The 14,080-nt window shown below is 46.2% G+C and overlaps 1 protein-coding gene across 2 annotated transcripts; it reads left to right on the top strand.

Moving 5' to 3' along the window:
* The first annotated feature begins 4,992 nt into the window (after positions 1-4,992).
* PPP1R3E (protein phosphatase 1 regulatory subunit 3E) lies at positions 4,993-10,952 on the top strand. 2 transcript variants are annotated; one of them, XM_039345541.1, is made up of 3 exons: positions 4,993-5,075; positions 5,535-6,399; positions 9,842-10,952. In XM_039345541.1, the coding sequence occupies exons 2-3, from the start codon at positions 5,947-5,949 to the stop codon at positions 10,322-10,324; spliced, it is 936 nt and encodes a 311-aa protein (XP_039201475.1). In that variant the 5' UTR covers positions 4,993-5,075; positions 5,535-5,946; the 3' UTR covers positions 10,325-10,952. The 2 variants fall into 2 exon arrangements, with proteins under 2 accessions (XP_039201475.1, XP_039201476.1); XM_039345542.1 differs by lacking the exon at positions 4,993-5,075 and having other exon boundaries at positions 5,467-6,399.
* Positions 10,953-14,080: the final 3,128 nt, after the last annotated feature.

The following is a 14,080-nucleotide window of genomic DNA, read 5'->3' as shown; positions in this document are numbered from 1 at the left end:
TTTTATAGGATATAACAAAAAAAAGGTGCTGATTACATGTCAGAATTATTAAATAATAAAACAAATTAAAAAACAAAAAAATTGAACAGTAAAAAACCATGGGTTTAAATAACCTTCCACAAGTGGCAAAATTATGGGTTAGGCCAGCCAACCTCTTTCCCAGTCAAGTTTATATACAAATAGTCCTCAATTTTATAACTATTTGTTTAGTGACCGTTTAAAGCTAAAATGGCCTGAAGAAAAGTGATTTAAGGACTTTTTCACACTTATGACCGTTGCAGCCTCCCCACAGTCAAAATTCAGAATAATAATAATAATAATAACAACAACAACAACAACAACAGTAATAATAAACTAGGAAGGGACCTTGGAAGTCATCTAGTCCAACCCCTGCTCAGGCAGGAAACCCTATACCATTTCAGACAAATGGCTGTCCAGTCTCTTTTTAAAAACTTCCAGTGTTGAGCATTCACCGCTTCTGGAGGCAGGCAGTTCCACTGGTTAATTGTTCTAACTGTGAGAAAATTTCTCTTTAGTTCTACGTTGCTTCTCTCTTTGGTCAGTTTCTTGTCCTGCCTTCAGGTGCTTTGGAGAATAGCTTGACTCCTTCTTCTTTGGGGCAGCCCCTGAGATACTGGAAGGCTGCTATCATGTCTCTCCTCGTCCTTCTCTTCATTAAACTAGACATACCCAATTCCAGCAACCGTTCCTTGTATGTTTTAGCCTTCCAGACCTCTAATCATCTTTGTTGCTCTTCTCTGCACATTTTCTAGAGTCTCAACATCTTTTTGACATCGTGATGACCAAAACTGGATGCTTGGCAACTGACTCATATTTATGACGGTCACAGCGTCCCGGGCTCATGTGATCTCCTTTTGCGAACTTCTGAGAAGCAAAGTCAATGGGGAAACCAGATTCACTTAACAGCAGTGTTACTAATGTAGGAAAAAAAGAACCCCCGATTAAAATATTCTTTATTCTTAATATTAAAAAGAGGCACAATATTATATATTTCCCCTAAAGCAGGAATGGAGAAAAAAAAATCTTAACAAAGGCAGAAAGCAGCACCAGTTTTCCTGCTACAGGAAAAAGTCTCAAGCAAAAACATGAAGAGGCCAATCTTTAGAACTGTAATCCATTCAGAAAGACCAGGTCAGTCTATTCATAAGCAAAGAGCAAACAACTACGAAAACAATGTTGAGAGTTTGGAAAAAATTCAGAGAAAAGCAACTAAGACGATCAAAGGCTTGGAGACTAAAACATACGAACGGCTGCGGGATTTGGGTTTGGCCAGTCTAAAGAAAAGAAGAAATAGGGGGGACATGATAGCAGTGTTCCAGTATTTGAGGGGCTGCCACAAAGAAAAGGGGGTCAACTTATTCTCCAAAGCACCAGAGGGCAGGACGAGAAACAATGGTGGGAAACTGATCAAGGAGAGAAGCAATCTGGAATTAAGGAGAAACTTCCTGACAGTGAGGACAATTAACCAGTGGAACAGCTGGTCACCAGAAATCGTGGGCGCTCCATCAGTGGAGATTTTTAAGAAGAGGCTAAACAGTCACTTGTTTGATATGGTATGGGTTCTCCTACTTTAGCAGGGGGCTGGACTAGAAGACCTCCAAGGTCACAGCTCTATTCTATTCTATTCTATTCTATTCTATTCTATTCTATTCTATTCTATTCTATTCTATTCTATTCTATTCTATTCTATTCCAGATAAGGAACATAATTAGGCAAGCCAAAAGTTGACAAGATTAACTCAGACAAACACCTAGGATTTGCATTTCCCCTGAAGAGCCAAACATGACCCCCTACGTGACCCCCTAGGAATCTAGCAGCATCCATTAGCATAATAAATAAGGTGACCAACCGTCCTGCTTTAGGGAGGACAGTCCTCCTTTTGTAAGTTCTGTCCTCCCTCAAAAAGTGTCCTCCTTCATGTCCTCCTTTTCGATATTTGAAGACTAATCTGCAGGACTTTTTTTTCCCTCATAGAACGCTCAGAACGGCGTTCCGGCACCTTTTTTTGATGGGTTTTGTTTTCAACTTTTGCCTGAGCTGTGCTACTCCCATTATTGGCTTTCGAAAGCCAATAGGAATTGCTGCCGAGCGCGCCAAAACACCCGGCTGGCAAACTTTGCACATGCAAGTTGTCTGTATTATTGTTGCAATGAATAAAAATGTTTCTTTTATTTACAATATTTTTTCTTCAATTTATTTGTGTCCTCCTTTTTATTGTAAAACGGTTGGTCACCTTAATAATAAAGGACATGTTCTTGCATAGGAAGAGGCATCTCAAACACAAAGTCCCAAAGGAGGTAGAAAAACCCACCCGCTCTCAGCTCCATTTTGTCAGCTGTCCCAGAACTGCATGCTGTTGCTGGTTCTGCTCCTCAGGAAACAAAAACCTTCTTTCCTCAGCAGCCTCCATTTTTATTTCCAACGTCTTAGCCTCCATTTTATTCACTCCCGGCTTGGAACTGGACCAGCTTTTTCTTTCAGCACTGCAATGATTCCCTTAATAGCTTTTGCAAGAAAGGTCGTAAACATGAGACAAAGCTCACTTAATAGCTATCCTACTTAGCAATGGAAAACATTGGGTTCCATTGTAGTCGTACATTGAGGACGGCCTGTGTTTCTTAATGTTTGCATGTGTCTTCAAGGACTTCCAGAATAATATTTCTACTGTGGGGTTTGTGAATAAGCTGTTTTTTTGCACAAAGGGCTTTGCCTCAAAGGAGAAAGAAGGCTTGATGATCTTCAAAAGATCCCTAAACAAACAGTTGTACGTTGAGGACCATCCATATGGAAAACCCATGCTTGCTAGGACTGTGGATAGATAGGGCATGTCTAAGAGGGAAGAGACCCTGGGTTCAAATGTGACATCTTTTATGATTGGGTACATGAACACATGCAGGCCTGTTGGTTCCCCAGCCAACATGGGGAATTCTGGGAGTTGAAGTCCACCCGTTTAAAGCTGGTTCCCCAGCCAGCATGGGGAATTCTGGGAGTTGAAGTCTACCCGTCATAAAGCTGGCTCCACAGGCAGCATGGGGAATTCTGGGAGCTGAAATCCACCCGTCTTAAAGCTAGTTTCCCAGCCAGCATGGGGAATTCTGGGAGTTGAAGTCCACCCGTTTAAAGCTGGTTCCCAGCCAGCATGGGGAATTCTGGGAGTTGAAATCCACCCATCATAAAGCTGTCTCCGCAGCCAGCGTGGGGAATTCTGGGAGTTGAAGTCCACCCGTCTTAAAGCTAATTCCCCAGCCAGCATGGGGAATTCTGGGAGTTGAAGTCCACCTGTCATAAAGCTGGCTCTGCAGCCAGCATGGGGAATTCTGGGAATTGTGGTCCACCCGTCTTAAACTGGTTCCCCAGCCAACATGGGGAATTCTGGGAGTTGAAGTCCACACGTCATAAAGCTGGCTCCGTAGCCAGCATGGGGAATTCTGGGAGTTGAAATCCACCCGTCTTAAAGCTGGCTCCGCAGCCAGCATGGCGAATTCTGGGAGTTGAAGTCCACCCGTTTAAAGCTGGTTCCCCAGCCAGTATGGGGAATTCTGGGAGTTGAAATCCATCCGTCTTAAAGCTGGCTCCTCAGCCAGCATGGGGAATTCTGGGAATTGTGGTCCATCCGTCTTAAACTGGTTCCCCAGCCAACATGGGGAATTCTGGGAGTTGAAGTCCACCCGTCATAAAGCTGGCTCTGTAGCCAGCATGGGGAATTCTGGGAGTTGAAATCCATCCGTCTTAAAGCTGGCTCCCCAGCCAGTATAGGGAATTCTGGGAGTTGAAATCCACCCGTCTTAAAGCTGGCTCCTCAGCCAGCATGGGGAATTCTGGGAGTTGAAGTCCACCCGTCTTAAAGCTGGCTCCGCAGCCAGCATGGCGAATTCTGGGAGTTGAAGTCCACCCGTTTAAAGCTGGTTCCCCAGCCAGTATGGGGAATTCTGGGAGTTGAAATCCACCCGTCTTAAAGCTGGTTCCCCAGCCAGCGTGGGGAATTCTGGGAGTTGAAATCCATCCGTCTTAAAGCTGGCTCCCCAGCCAGCATAGGGAATTCTGGGAGTTGAAGTCCACCCGTCATAAAGCTGGCTCCTCAGCCAGTATGGGGAATTCTGGGAGTTGAAGTCCACCCGTCATAAAGCTGGCTCCGCAGCCAGTATGGGGAATTCTGGGAGTTGAAGTTCACCCGTCTTAAAGCTGGTTCCCCAGCCAGCGTGGGGAATTCTGGGAGTTGAAGTCCACCCATCTTAAAGCTGCTACTACCATAGCTTGTAGCACAGCCAAGGAACGCTCCAGAGTTTAACAGACAGAATGAAACAGCTGGATTCAGTTATCTTTCTGAAGTTGCCCTAAAGTTTCTCCTACTGCTTTGACCGGCCAGATTTGGTGGACTTGAGATAGTTGGTCAATTTCCATCAGAGAAAAGAGACACTCCCCCTCTTCTCTTCTTTTTTAATTGGATAGCTCAGCCCTTTTTATGCTGCATGAGGAAGAGCTCAAGAGAATTTCAGCGGATCAAGATGGGCTTTCATTATTCATGACCGGAGGAATCACACTCCATGATTCAGACATAAACAGAAGTTAATGACCCCGCCAAGCCAAGCCAACGCCTCTTGTTAACATCTAAGTTATGGATGTCTTGAGGAGCTTGGAAAGGGTCTCTTTTTTACCGTTCAGGCCAACGTGGAAACCCCCCCCCCATTCCAGGATCACATCTCTGACCTCTTGCTTCTAAACTGATTGAAGTCAATGACCCACTTCTCAGTCCACTCCCTTCCTCAAACAGTGTGAGGTTTCCATATCTCTGACCCTGCATTAACTCCCATTTGATCTTCTGAATTATTCATCTCTGCGGAAACATTTCTGGGCATGATCTCTTTTAAAGAGACATTTTGTCCCTGGCAGTTTTGGATGGCTCTTTCCAGAAGTAATCAAGTCTTTCAGAGTCTCGTAAACAGAAATTGTTCTTTCTCGGCTCTCGTTTTGGGTGCGATTATGGGATTTCTTGCAAGGATTCCTCGCTCGAGCATCGATCCGTCGGAAACTGGAAGACCGGCTTTCCAAGATAGGTAGTTAAGAGTCATTTTTGAGCCACCTTTGGCTGGACCGGATCCAAAAAGCTCGTCAGCTCGCAAGCTCTCAAAGAAAACACATCTTTTGCACGGACGGGGCAGGCTCCGGAGGCGCTATAAAAGGACTGAGCCAGAGAGCGAGGCAGTTGGTGGGACTGAGTGACAGCTGGAAGGCAGAAAAGAACGATGGGGCTCTTGGCAAGAGCCAAGACGACCCCCCCGTTGGATCAATAGACCAAGGGAGAGGGTGTTTGGAGACTCAGCATCTACCTAAGATGTCAGCAAGCTCGGGAGAGGTAGATAACCAAAAGGCAGAGGACAATCTCAGCTTAGACAACCGGCGCGAAAGGACCAAAAGCAGAGATAAGGCAGACATTTGACATATACACTGACGGAGAGGTCCTATTATTATGAGTAACAGATCTTGTGCTGACAATTCCTCTTTTCTCCTCCTAGAAAGGAACCAGGCAGAGGACTCAATGGGAGAAGAGAGACCGTTGATGACAAAGAGCGGCGTTTATGCCTCCCCACCCACCCGTGTAAATTCCTGTGAAGAAGCAGAGCAATTGTAGAGTCCCGTACGGCAAGAAGACTCAAGAATCTGCGATCCGAGGATGTAACGGGATACGTGGAGATCTTGGAGCTACAAAGGTTGGAAGACGGGCAAGAGAATGATCAAGGGGCAAGTCTTCCTCCCCCGAGGAGAAATAGGACCCGACCCCCGAGCATCGTGAGAGAAGGACGAGTCTCGTGGAAGGGTTGAAAAAGGTAATCCTGGAAGGTAACCACCCCTAAAAGATCACAATCGACTGGACGGGACAAGTGACCTGGGCCGTAGGGAAAGAAGAGGGTCAGCAACTTTGCTCCTATGGCCCGTGCTCCGCCTTCCCCTTTGACCCCCAGCAACATTCCCCGCAACTTAAGCTACATCGCAGGCTTGTACGAGAGGGCCTATTATCGCACAGCCCGTCCGAGCATTGCAGAGGATTCGGGAACCGAAGGCTCCGAATCCGAGTCCGAAGGCAGGCCACGAAGCAGGCCCCAGAGACGTCGCCATCTCTTCAGAGGACCCAAACGGAGGGGAAGACGCCGGACTCGCTCTGCCCCTGCTCAGGGGAGGAGCCGAGGTGTATCCCGCAGCCGTAGCCCCGGGACTCGCAAGAGAGTTCGCTTCGCCGACTCACTGGGCCTGGAGCTGATCAGCGTGCGGCAGTTCTGGCCCAACGATCTCCCGCAGGTGCCAGAGCGGGTCCACAACCAGCTGAGGCGGGACTCGCTCAGCCACTTTGCTCCGTGTCTGCCGTTCTGCCCGCCGGTGAAGGTAACGGGGTCGGTCCTGCCCGGAAGCAGGTGGGGTGGGTTTGGGTGAGCCTAAAAAAAAAAAAAGAAAGAAAGAAAGTTAGAGCCGTGCAATTGTTTCGGAGTTTTCTTTTGCCCAGGAGAAGAACGGGGTGTTCATTTCCTCGAGCGAAAAACAGGATCATTTTGTAACCAGGTCCTGGGAAGTCAAAAAATGTCTTCCTTGCCACAGAAATAGTGCTGCCTCTACTGGTCACAAGGGGGTGCTGTTGTAAGCCGGTTTTAAGCAAGAGACCGTTTAGACTAGAATAGACTACTTTATTGGCCAAGTGTGATAGACAACAAGGGTTTTAAAAAGGCGAATTAATACGTGCCCGGTCTCTCCAGGTCTAGAGTTTGAGTCAGCAAAATATTAAGTGTCTACCTGTATAAAATAACCTTACAGGGGTCCACAGGTCAAAAAAAACTCAAAATGGTAATTACAGGTTAAGGCTCTGCAGAATTTTAAATGTTCGTTGCACATAAAAAGCAGGCAGTTTTGACCACGTCAATGTGACCCACATTCTCCATCTTTTTTTTTTTTGACCGTGCCTTCCAGACATCCCTGCAAAATCTTACAGGTTAAGTTTACTTGTGTTAACAGCATCTTTAATTAATGAAAATAGAATAGAAGGAGGGCTGCAAAAATCCAGCCATCCATGAGACGGCTGCAGTTTTCTGGATTGCTCATGTTATATTTAGCTGGACCCTGTACGGCGAGTGGCTTAGCCCATTGGAGAGAAAACAACAAAGTCATGAGAACAGGGCCAGCAAATTTAAACCTGCTGAATAATGCACAATCCAGAAGTTACGGCTAAGTCAGGAGCTTTAGCCAAGGAATACAGCTTCTATTACTTCTAAATGCAGATGATACCATTCTATGCAGATGATACCACTCTGATGGCAGAAAGTGAAGAGGAACTAAAGAGCCTCTTGATGCGGGTGAAGAAGGAGAGTGCAAAAGTTGGCTTGAAACTCAACATTAAGAAAACCAAAATCATGGCATCCGGCCCTCTCAATTCCTGGCAAATAGATGGGGAAGAAATGGAGGTAGTGACAGATTTTATTTTTCTGGGCTCCAAGATCACCTCAGATGGGACTGCAGCCAAGAAATTAAAAGACGCTTGCTCCTGGGGAGGAAAGCTATGGCAAATCTAGGCAGCATTCTAAAAAGCAGAGACATCACCCTGCCAACAAACAGTGCGTATAGTCCAGGCCATGGTTTTCCCAGCTGCAATGTATGGCTGTGAAAGTTGGACCATAAGAAAGGCTGAGCGTCAAAGAATTGAGGCCTTTGAACTATGGTGCTGGAGAAGACTCCTGCGAGTCCCTTGGACTGCAAGGCGTTCAAACCGGTCAGTCCTAGAAGAGATCAACCCCGACTGCTCTTTAGAAGGCCAGATCCTGAAGTTGAAACTCAAGTACTTTGGCCACCTAATGAGAAGGAAGGATTCACTGGAGAAGAGCCTAATGCTGGGAAAGATTGAGGGCAATAGAAGAAGGGGACGACAGAGAATGAGATGGCTGGATGGAGTCACTGAAGCAGTAGGTGTGAATTTAAATAGACTCCAGAAGATGGTAGAGGACAGGAAGACCTGGAGGAACATTGTCCATGGGGTCGCGACGGGTCGGACACGACTTCGCAATTAACAACAACAACAACAATTACTTCTAATTTTTTTTTAAAAAAATATCAGTGCATTATAGCATGGCAAACCCCGGCCTTGAACTGGTGCAAAAGATCTGAATCAGGAAGCAAAGAAAAGCCACGGAAAGCAATTTCCAGGAATACTTAAGTACAATATAGATAAAAACTTAAATGTTTTCGCTGACTCAAACTCTAGGTCTGGAGAGACCGGGAACGTATTAATTCACCCGTTTAAAACCCTTATTCTCTATCACACTCGGCCAATTGTACTTAAGTGTTCACTACAATACTTAAATGTACACTGAGAACATATGAAGGCTTTAGAGATCGAGGAAAAGCAATAATCGGTAACAATGCTAGTAGCCACGGTTTCGGCTGCCAAAAGTCTGGGTTTAGCAATTCAACATTTTCTCTGCCGATCTTTTTAGTGCCGCTTTGGGATTTCAGGGTTTACTGATCTAAAATCTATTGATCTATTGACTCCTAACACTCTGGAGACATTCCTGGGTCTTGTTATTCTGTTTAAACAAGAAAACAAGTGTTATAAATCCTGCTGTGCTGTGCGGAGGACTGTTCTATCCCATTAGCTCAGTGTTTCTCAACCTTGACAATTTTAAGGCATTGCTGGCTGTGGAATTCTGGGAGTTGAAGTCCACATGCCTTAAAATTATCAAGGTTGAGAAACACTGCACTAGCTTAAAACATCTTCTTCCTTGCTCCAAGTGAGGCCCCTGGGTCCTGAAAAACTGCCCTAAACAGAAATATGTAATTAATTTCTTCATTTTAACGGATTACGGAGCTTCAGGGGGAAAAATTTGCTGTCATATCCTCTCTCTCTCTTTCCCTCCCTCCCCCTCTCCCTCTCTCTCTTTCCACCTTCTCATTCTCTCTCTCTCTCTCTCTGCTGACTTGCTGTCTCTTATCTCCCCCCCCCCATCTTCCTTAGTTTTCTACCTTTCCCTCCTTTTTTATCTCTCCTGACCGGTCCCCTTTTCTGGTCTCCTTTTTTTCTTGCAGGTCATCTCTTCATCCCTTTCTCTACAAGCGCACCAGCTGGAAGGCTTGGTTGATAGCTCAGTTTCATTCCCATTTGCAGTCCTTCTCAAGGAGAGCCTGATTCCCTTTATTCCGGGTTCCCCCCTTATATCTATATTCTCTTACGTTCCCCATCACCTCATTTCATCTATTCCACTACATTTCCTCCTGATTCTTCCTCTTCCCTTGCGAACCCTTTTGGTTCTCCCTGTTTCCCTTCTTCTATACTTCCTAGACAGGATTTTGATCATTTGCTCTCTTTTGATCCCTTTCGCTTTGTGTTTCCTTTCCTTTCCTTCAATCTCTCGTAGAGTACTTATTTTCCCCATTTCCTTGTCTAGTGCATCTACAATCCTACCCATTTTTCTTATCTTTCTGTATTGTTTTTCTTCCCATCAACCCAATATCCCTCTAATCCAGTGGTTCTTAAGCTGTTTGACCCAATTAACCTAGTTTCCAATAATCGTATTACAACCAGAATCTTCTTTTGCAAGCACCTCGGCAACCATAGCCCTAAACTGAATCCTCGAATCACAAATGACCAATTACAAATTTATCCATCACCCCCAGAATATGCCCCAATTACCCCAGTTTAAGAACCACTGTTCTAATCCTTAGGGTAAGGCTTTGATTCCATGCTTAGGGCTGCCATTTTGACTTTTTTGACCTTCTATGGCATATCCCCCTGCTTCTAACTGCAACTATTTCTTAATCCTGGCTTTCCCGTCGTTTACCTCCTCAGGAATCTTTGAACCTGCAGACTCGGCTGCTGGAGCCAATGTTCCCAGATCCTCTGAGCATGCCTGATTTCCTGCCACGACTTCTGGCCCAGTGCGTGCTGCTGGAGGGAGTCCGGGCTGAGGGATCCTGTGTTTCTGGCACCATCCGTGTGATCAACTTGGCCTACGAGAAAAGGGTCTCTGTGCGATACACTTGGGACTTTTGGGCTACCGAACACGACGCTCGGGCTTCTTACGCCGCCTCTGCAGGGCGGGACCGGGACCACGCTGACCGCTTTGCCTTCCGCCTGCCGCTGCCCGTTCCGCTCTCTGCAGGGATGGTGCTCGAGTTTGCCCTCTGCTATCTGGTGGGAGGGAAGGAATTCTGGGACAACAACCAGGGACGCAACTACTCTCTGCGGCCGCCTCCTTGCGTGGCTGAAGAAGACGAACTCCCCAGCCCCATTCAAGATTGCTGTGAAACTGGCTGGATACACTTTCTGTAGAGAAGACGAGGAGACATGTTGAAACTGAAGTTGGATGGGGAAAATGAACAATCCAGGTTGAAATCCGAAGATACGCAGGCATGCGGGCACACAGCTACAAACACCCCAGAATTGATTCCGGCAATTGGATTTGCTTCCTTTTTCCCAGCATGCTTTTCACCAAGCCCACATTCATGGCTTATAGCTTTTGCGATCTCCGACAGTGCATGCCCACAACCCCTGAAAAATGGCCACCGTCTTGCAAGGAGGGCCACTCTTTGTTTAGACTTGCTGACAATCCAGATCCAGTCCACCATGTCGATGTTGAGCGGGGAAGTCACCCTATGGGGGGGGGTCTCCTTCAAGTTAGAAAAGATCAAGGGCAGAAATGTCCATGAGGGAAGGATTAAAAAAAAAAAAAAGTCAAAATGCTAGCCACAACGATGTCATCAAAGATCTGAGTTCTACTCTCCCATCCTATAACCTAACATTGATAGCCTGGAGATTTTGGAGAGAAAGGGATCAAAGTAAAAGAGAATAACAGAAGAGCAACAAAGATGATTAAGGGCTGGAGGCTAAAGCGTATGAAGAACGGTTGCAGGAATTGGGTAGGGTGCATCTAGTTTAATGAAAAGAAGGACTAGGGGTGACAGGATGGCCGTCTTCCAATATTTGATGGGCTGCCCCAAAGAAGAGGGGAGTCAAGCTCTTCTCCAAAGCACCTGAAGGCAGAACAAGAAGCAACGGATGGAGACTCATCAAGGAGAGAAGCAACCTGGAACTAAAGGAGAGATTTCCTGACAGTGAGAACAATTAAGCAATGGAACAACTTTCCTCCAGAAGTTGTTGGTGCTCCATCACTGGAGGCTTTTAAGAAGAGACTAGACAACCATTTGTCTAAACTGGTATAGGGTCTCCTGCCTGAGCAGGGGGTTGGACTAGAAGACCTCCAGGGTTCCTTCCAACTCTCTTATTCTGTTCTGTTCAAATGCCCAGCTTGTACTGCTAGGCCATTGAGTCCTCTATCTTCCAGATACTTCCCTTTATGAATGAGAAGTTTGGGAAAAAAGAGAGAGATCTGTATCTAGATGAATGAAGAACAGAGATTTTCTTCAATTTCCTGTTTTCCTTGCCTTGGGGTGTTAGTCTGGATCGCCACCCCAAGGGGTTCTTGCACATGTTGTTTCTTCATTTTTCTGCATGAATGAATGTATCAACACTTCTCTTTGCATCCCATTTTACTTCTATGCTGGCTGGTTAAAGAAAAAAAAACAACAATCACACTTGTTATTCCTGATCGGGTATTTCTTACTATTTTACCGTGCATCATGGTCTCTGACCCATCTTAATGTTTTTTAGACCCAGTAAAACAGGGCTTTTCAACCAGTGGTACGGGTACCACCTGTGGTACATTGGCACCTGGCAGGTGGTACGTGAGCATCCTAGAAAAGTCGTAGCGGGGGAGAGGAATGAGCTGAACCGGTGGCAGCACCGCACAAGCCTGAGCGAGAGACGGCTGGAGCTGCAGGGCTGTCAGGGCTCAGCGGAAGCGCCAGGATCAGTGCCGCTTTCCAGCTGATCGGCGCTTCTTCAGGACTGTCAGGGCTCAGCGGAAGCACCAGGATCAGTGCCAGGGTCCAGCTGGAGCTCAGTGCTGATTCTGGCACTTCTGCTGAGCCCAGAAGTGCCAATCAGCTGGAATGTTGCAGCCTCTCCAGGGTCTTGGGATTTACATTCAGATGCTTGGCAACCGATTCATATTTATGACGGTCACAGTGTCCCAGGGTCATGGGAAGTGACCAAAACCTGCTGCAACCACCCAGCAGACGGGGGGGGGGGAATAAAAACCAAACACCCCCCCCACCCCACCTCCGCTGCCAATCCCCAACAGAAATGCTCACAAGAATGAAAACTTCGGACAGGAGGAAGAGCGCCGCTGGGTGGGCAGGCAGGCGTCTTGCTCGGCTGTGGCTTGGGGGGGCACTATTTTCAGTGCCATTGTAACTTCAAACAGTCACTAAGCGAACTGTTGTAAGTCGAGGACTACCTGTATTTTATCACTTTTTTCCTTTTTTTTTTTTGGTCATCAAGTTTTTGACACCTTGCTAGGCGACTGGTGGTACTCGGATATTGCCATATCCTAAAAGTGATACAGTGGGTGAAAAGATTGAAAAGCCCTGCAGTAAATGTCTAGAAATGTTATTGTAGAAATGGCAGGCCGTGTTTTAGCATAAGCTGCAGATTGGTGTATTTATGGCGGGGGGGGGAAACCCTTAACGTTTTAATCACTTCTTTGCTTAATGGATTTCTAAGTTCTTTTCCAACACAATACTAAAAAAAAAAAAACACCTTAATAATGTCTGAACAGCGCTGACACAATAGCGGATGATGGTTGGTATTGGTATTTCCCAGGATTTTGCAACATGGACAATTCAGTTCCCAGAATTCTCAGCAATGGCCAAAGTGGCGAGGGGATTCTGGGATTTAAAATCCGAGGTGCCGTTTCTGGAACAAGTAGTTGGATCCAACGGGTGTTCAGAAGAACCTTAGGTTTTATAACACTTCCTCCAGGTCAGTGTTTCTGAAGCTCGGGAACTTTTAAGATGTGTAGACTTCAACTCCCAGAATTCTCTAACTGGCACAGCCAGCTGAGGAATTCTGGGAGTTGAAGTCCACACCACTTAAAAGTTGATGAAATTGAGAAATTCCGTTCCAAGTTCTGCTGCGTTTTTTCTCTAAGCTGATCTCCTTGGTTCTGTAAGTGGAAGAGTTAGAAATAAGATGGGGGATCTTTCCTGGGGTGGGGGCACTATTTGGAATTCTAGGAACCCCATTATTGGTCCTGCCACCCATGATCACGTGCCCTTGCCTGGCTGGCGCCCCAAAGACCCAATTATTGAAAACATCCCAAGTATTTATCGGGCTATATAAAACCAATAATCAGCCCAATTGTTTAATTACTGGCGTTATCTGTGTGTCTGATTGAGTGGTGAATTTAAAGCAGAGATTGGGATGGATCTGTTTCTGCTAGATACCAAACAAACTTACATTCATTCATTCATGTTAATAACCGGACAAGCCGGGGGGGGGGGGAGAAATGAATCATCTCTCAAAATAAACACGGAAGGAAAACCCAGAGATACTTAATTCACCATTTATGCTCAGGAAGTATACATTTGGGCCTAAAGATCTGCAGTTCTTTGAATCCAGGGAATCCTGGGGAGGGGAATGGGAGGGGGAGGCTGGAGGAAAAGTGGGGTTTTCAAGATAGACACCCCCCCCCCAATGGGAGATCTTGGCTTGCCCAACACAACAGCATTGTTGTTGTTATCCTCTTGTGCAGTGGTTCTCAACCTGTGGGTCGGGACCCCATTTGGGGTCGAAGGACCATTTCACGGGGGTCGCCAAACAACGCAGTCCGCCATTTTTTTCTCCTTTTCCTTAGCTGGGCTACTCCCTTTTATTCTATTGGCTTTGGAAAGCCAATAGAATAGACTCTCTTGAATAGAGTCTAATTCTATTGGCTTTCAAAAGCCAAGAGGAATTGTCCAGGCTGTCTCTGCCCTGCTGAGCCCGCCAAAAGTCCCATTCTGCAAACGGTGCTGTACCAGTTGAGTAGTCCTCGACTTATGACTGCTTGAGTAGTCCTCGACTTACGACCGGTTGGGGGGTCGCGGCATTAAAAAGGTTGAGAACCACTGCTCTTGTGCAAAGAGCTTAATAGGGAGGCTTTGTTGAAGGGCAAAGTGTTTGCCTTATCAGATGGGTAACAGATAA

The sequence above is a fragment of the Crotalus tigris genome, unplaced genomic scaffold, assembly GCF_016545835.1.
Source record: "Crotalus tigris isolate CLP2741 ecotype Arizona unplaced genomic scaffold, ASM1654583v1 scf7180000017953.204902, whole genome shotgun sequence".
NCBI classification, from domain to species: Eukaryota; Metazoa; Chordata; class Lepidosauria; order Squamata; family Viperidae; genus Crotalus; species Crotalus tigris.
Note: the sequence above shows the minus strand (reverse complement) of the source record. Positions and strands in the feature narration are given on the sequence as shown.

Bases quoted from the DNA above. Each gene is read 5' to 3' on its own strand.
- PPP1R3E (XM_039345541.1), top strand. From the start codon at position 5,947: ATGGCCCGTGCTCCGCCTTCCCCTTTGACCCCCAGCAACATTCCCCGC. The intron at 6,400-9,841 runs GTAACGGGGTCG...TTACCTCCTCAG, and splicing joins CGTTCTGCCCGCCGGTGAAG to GAATCTTTGAACCTGCAGAC.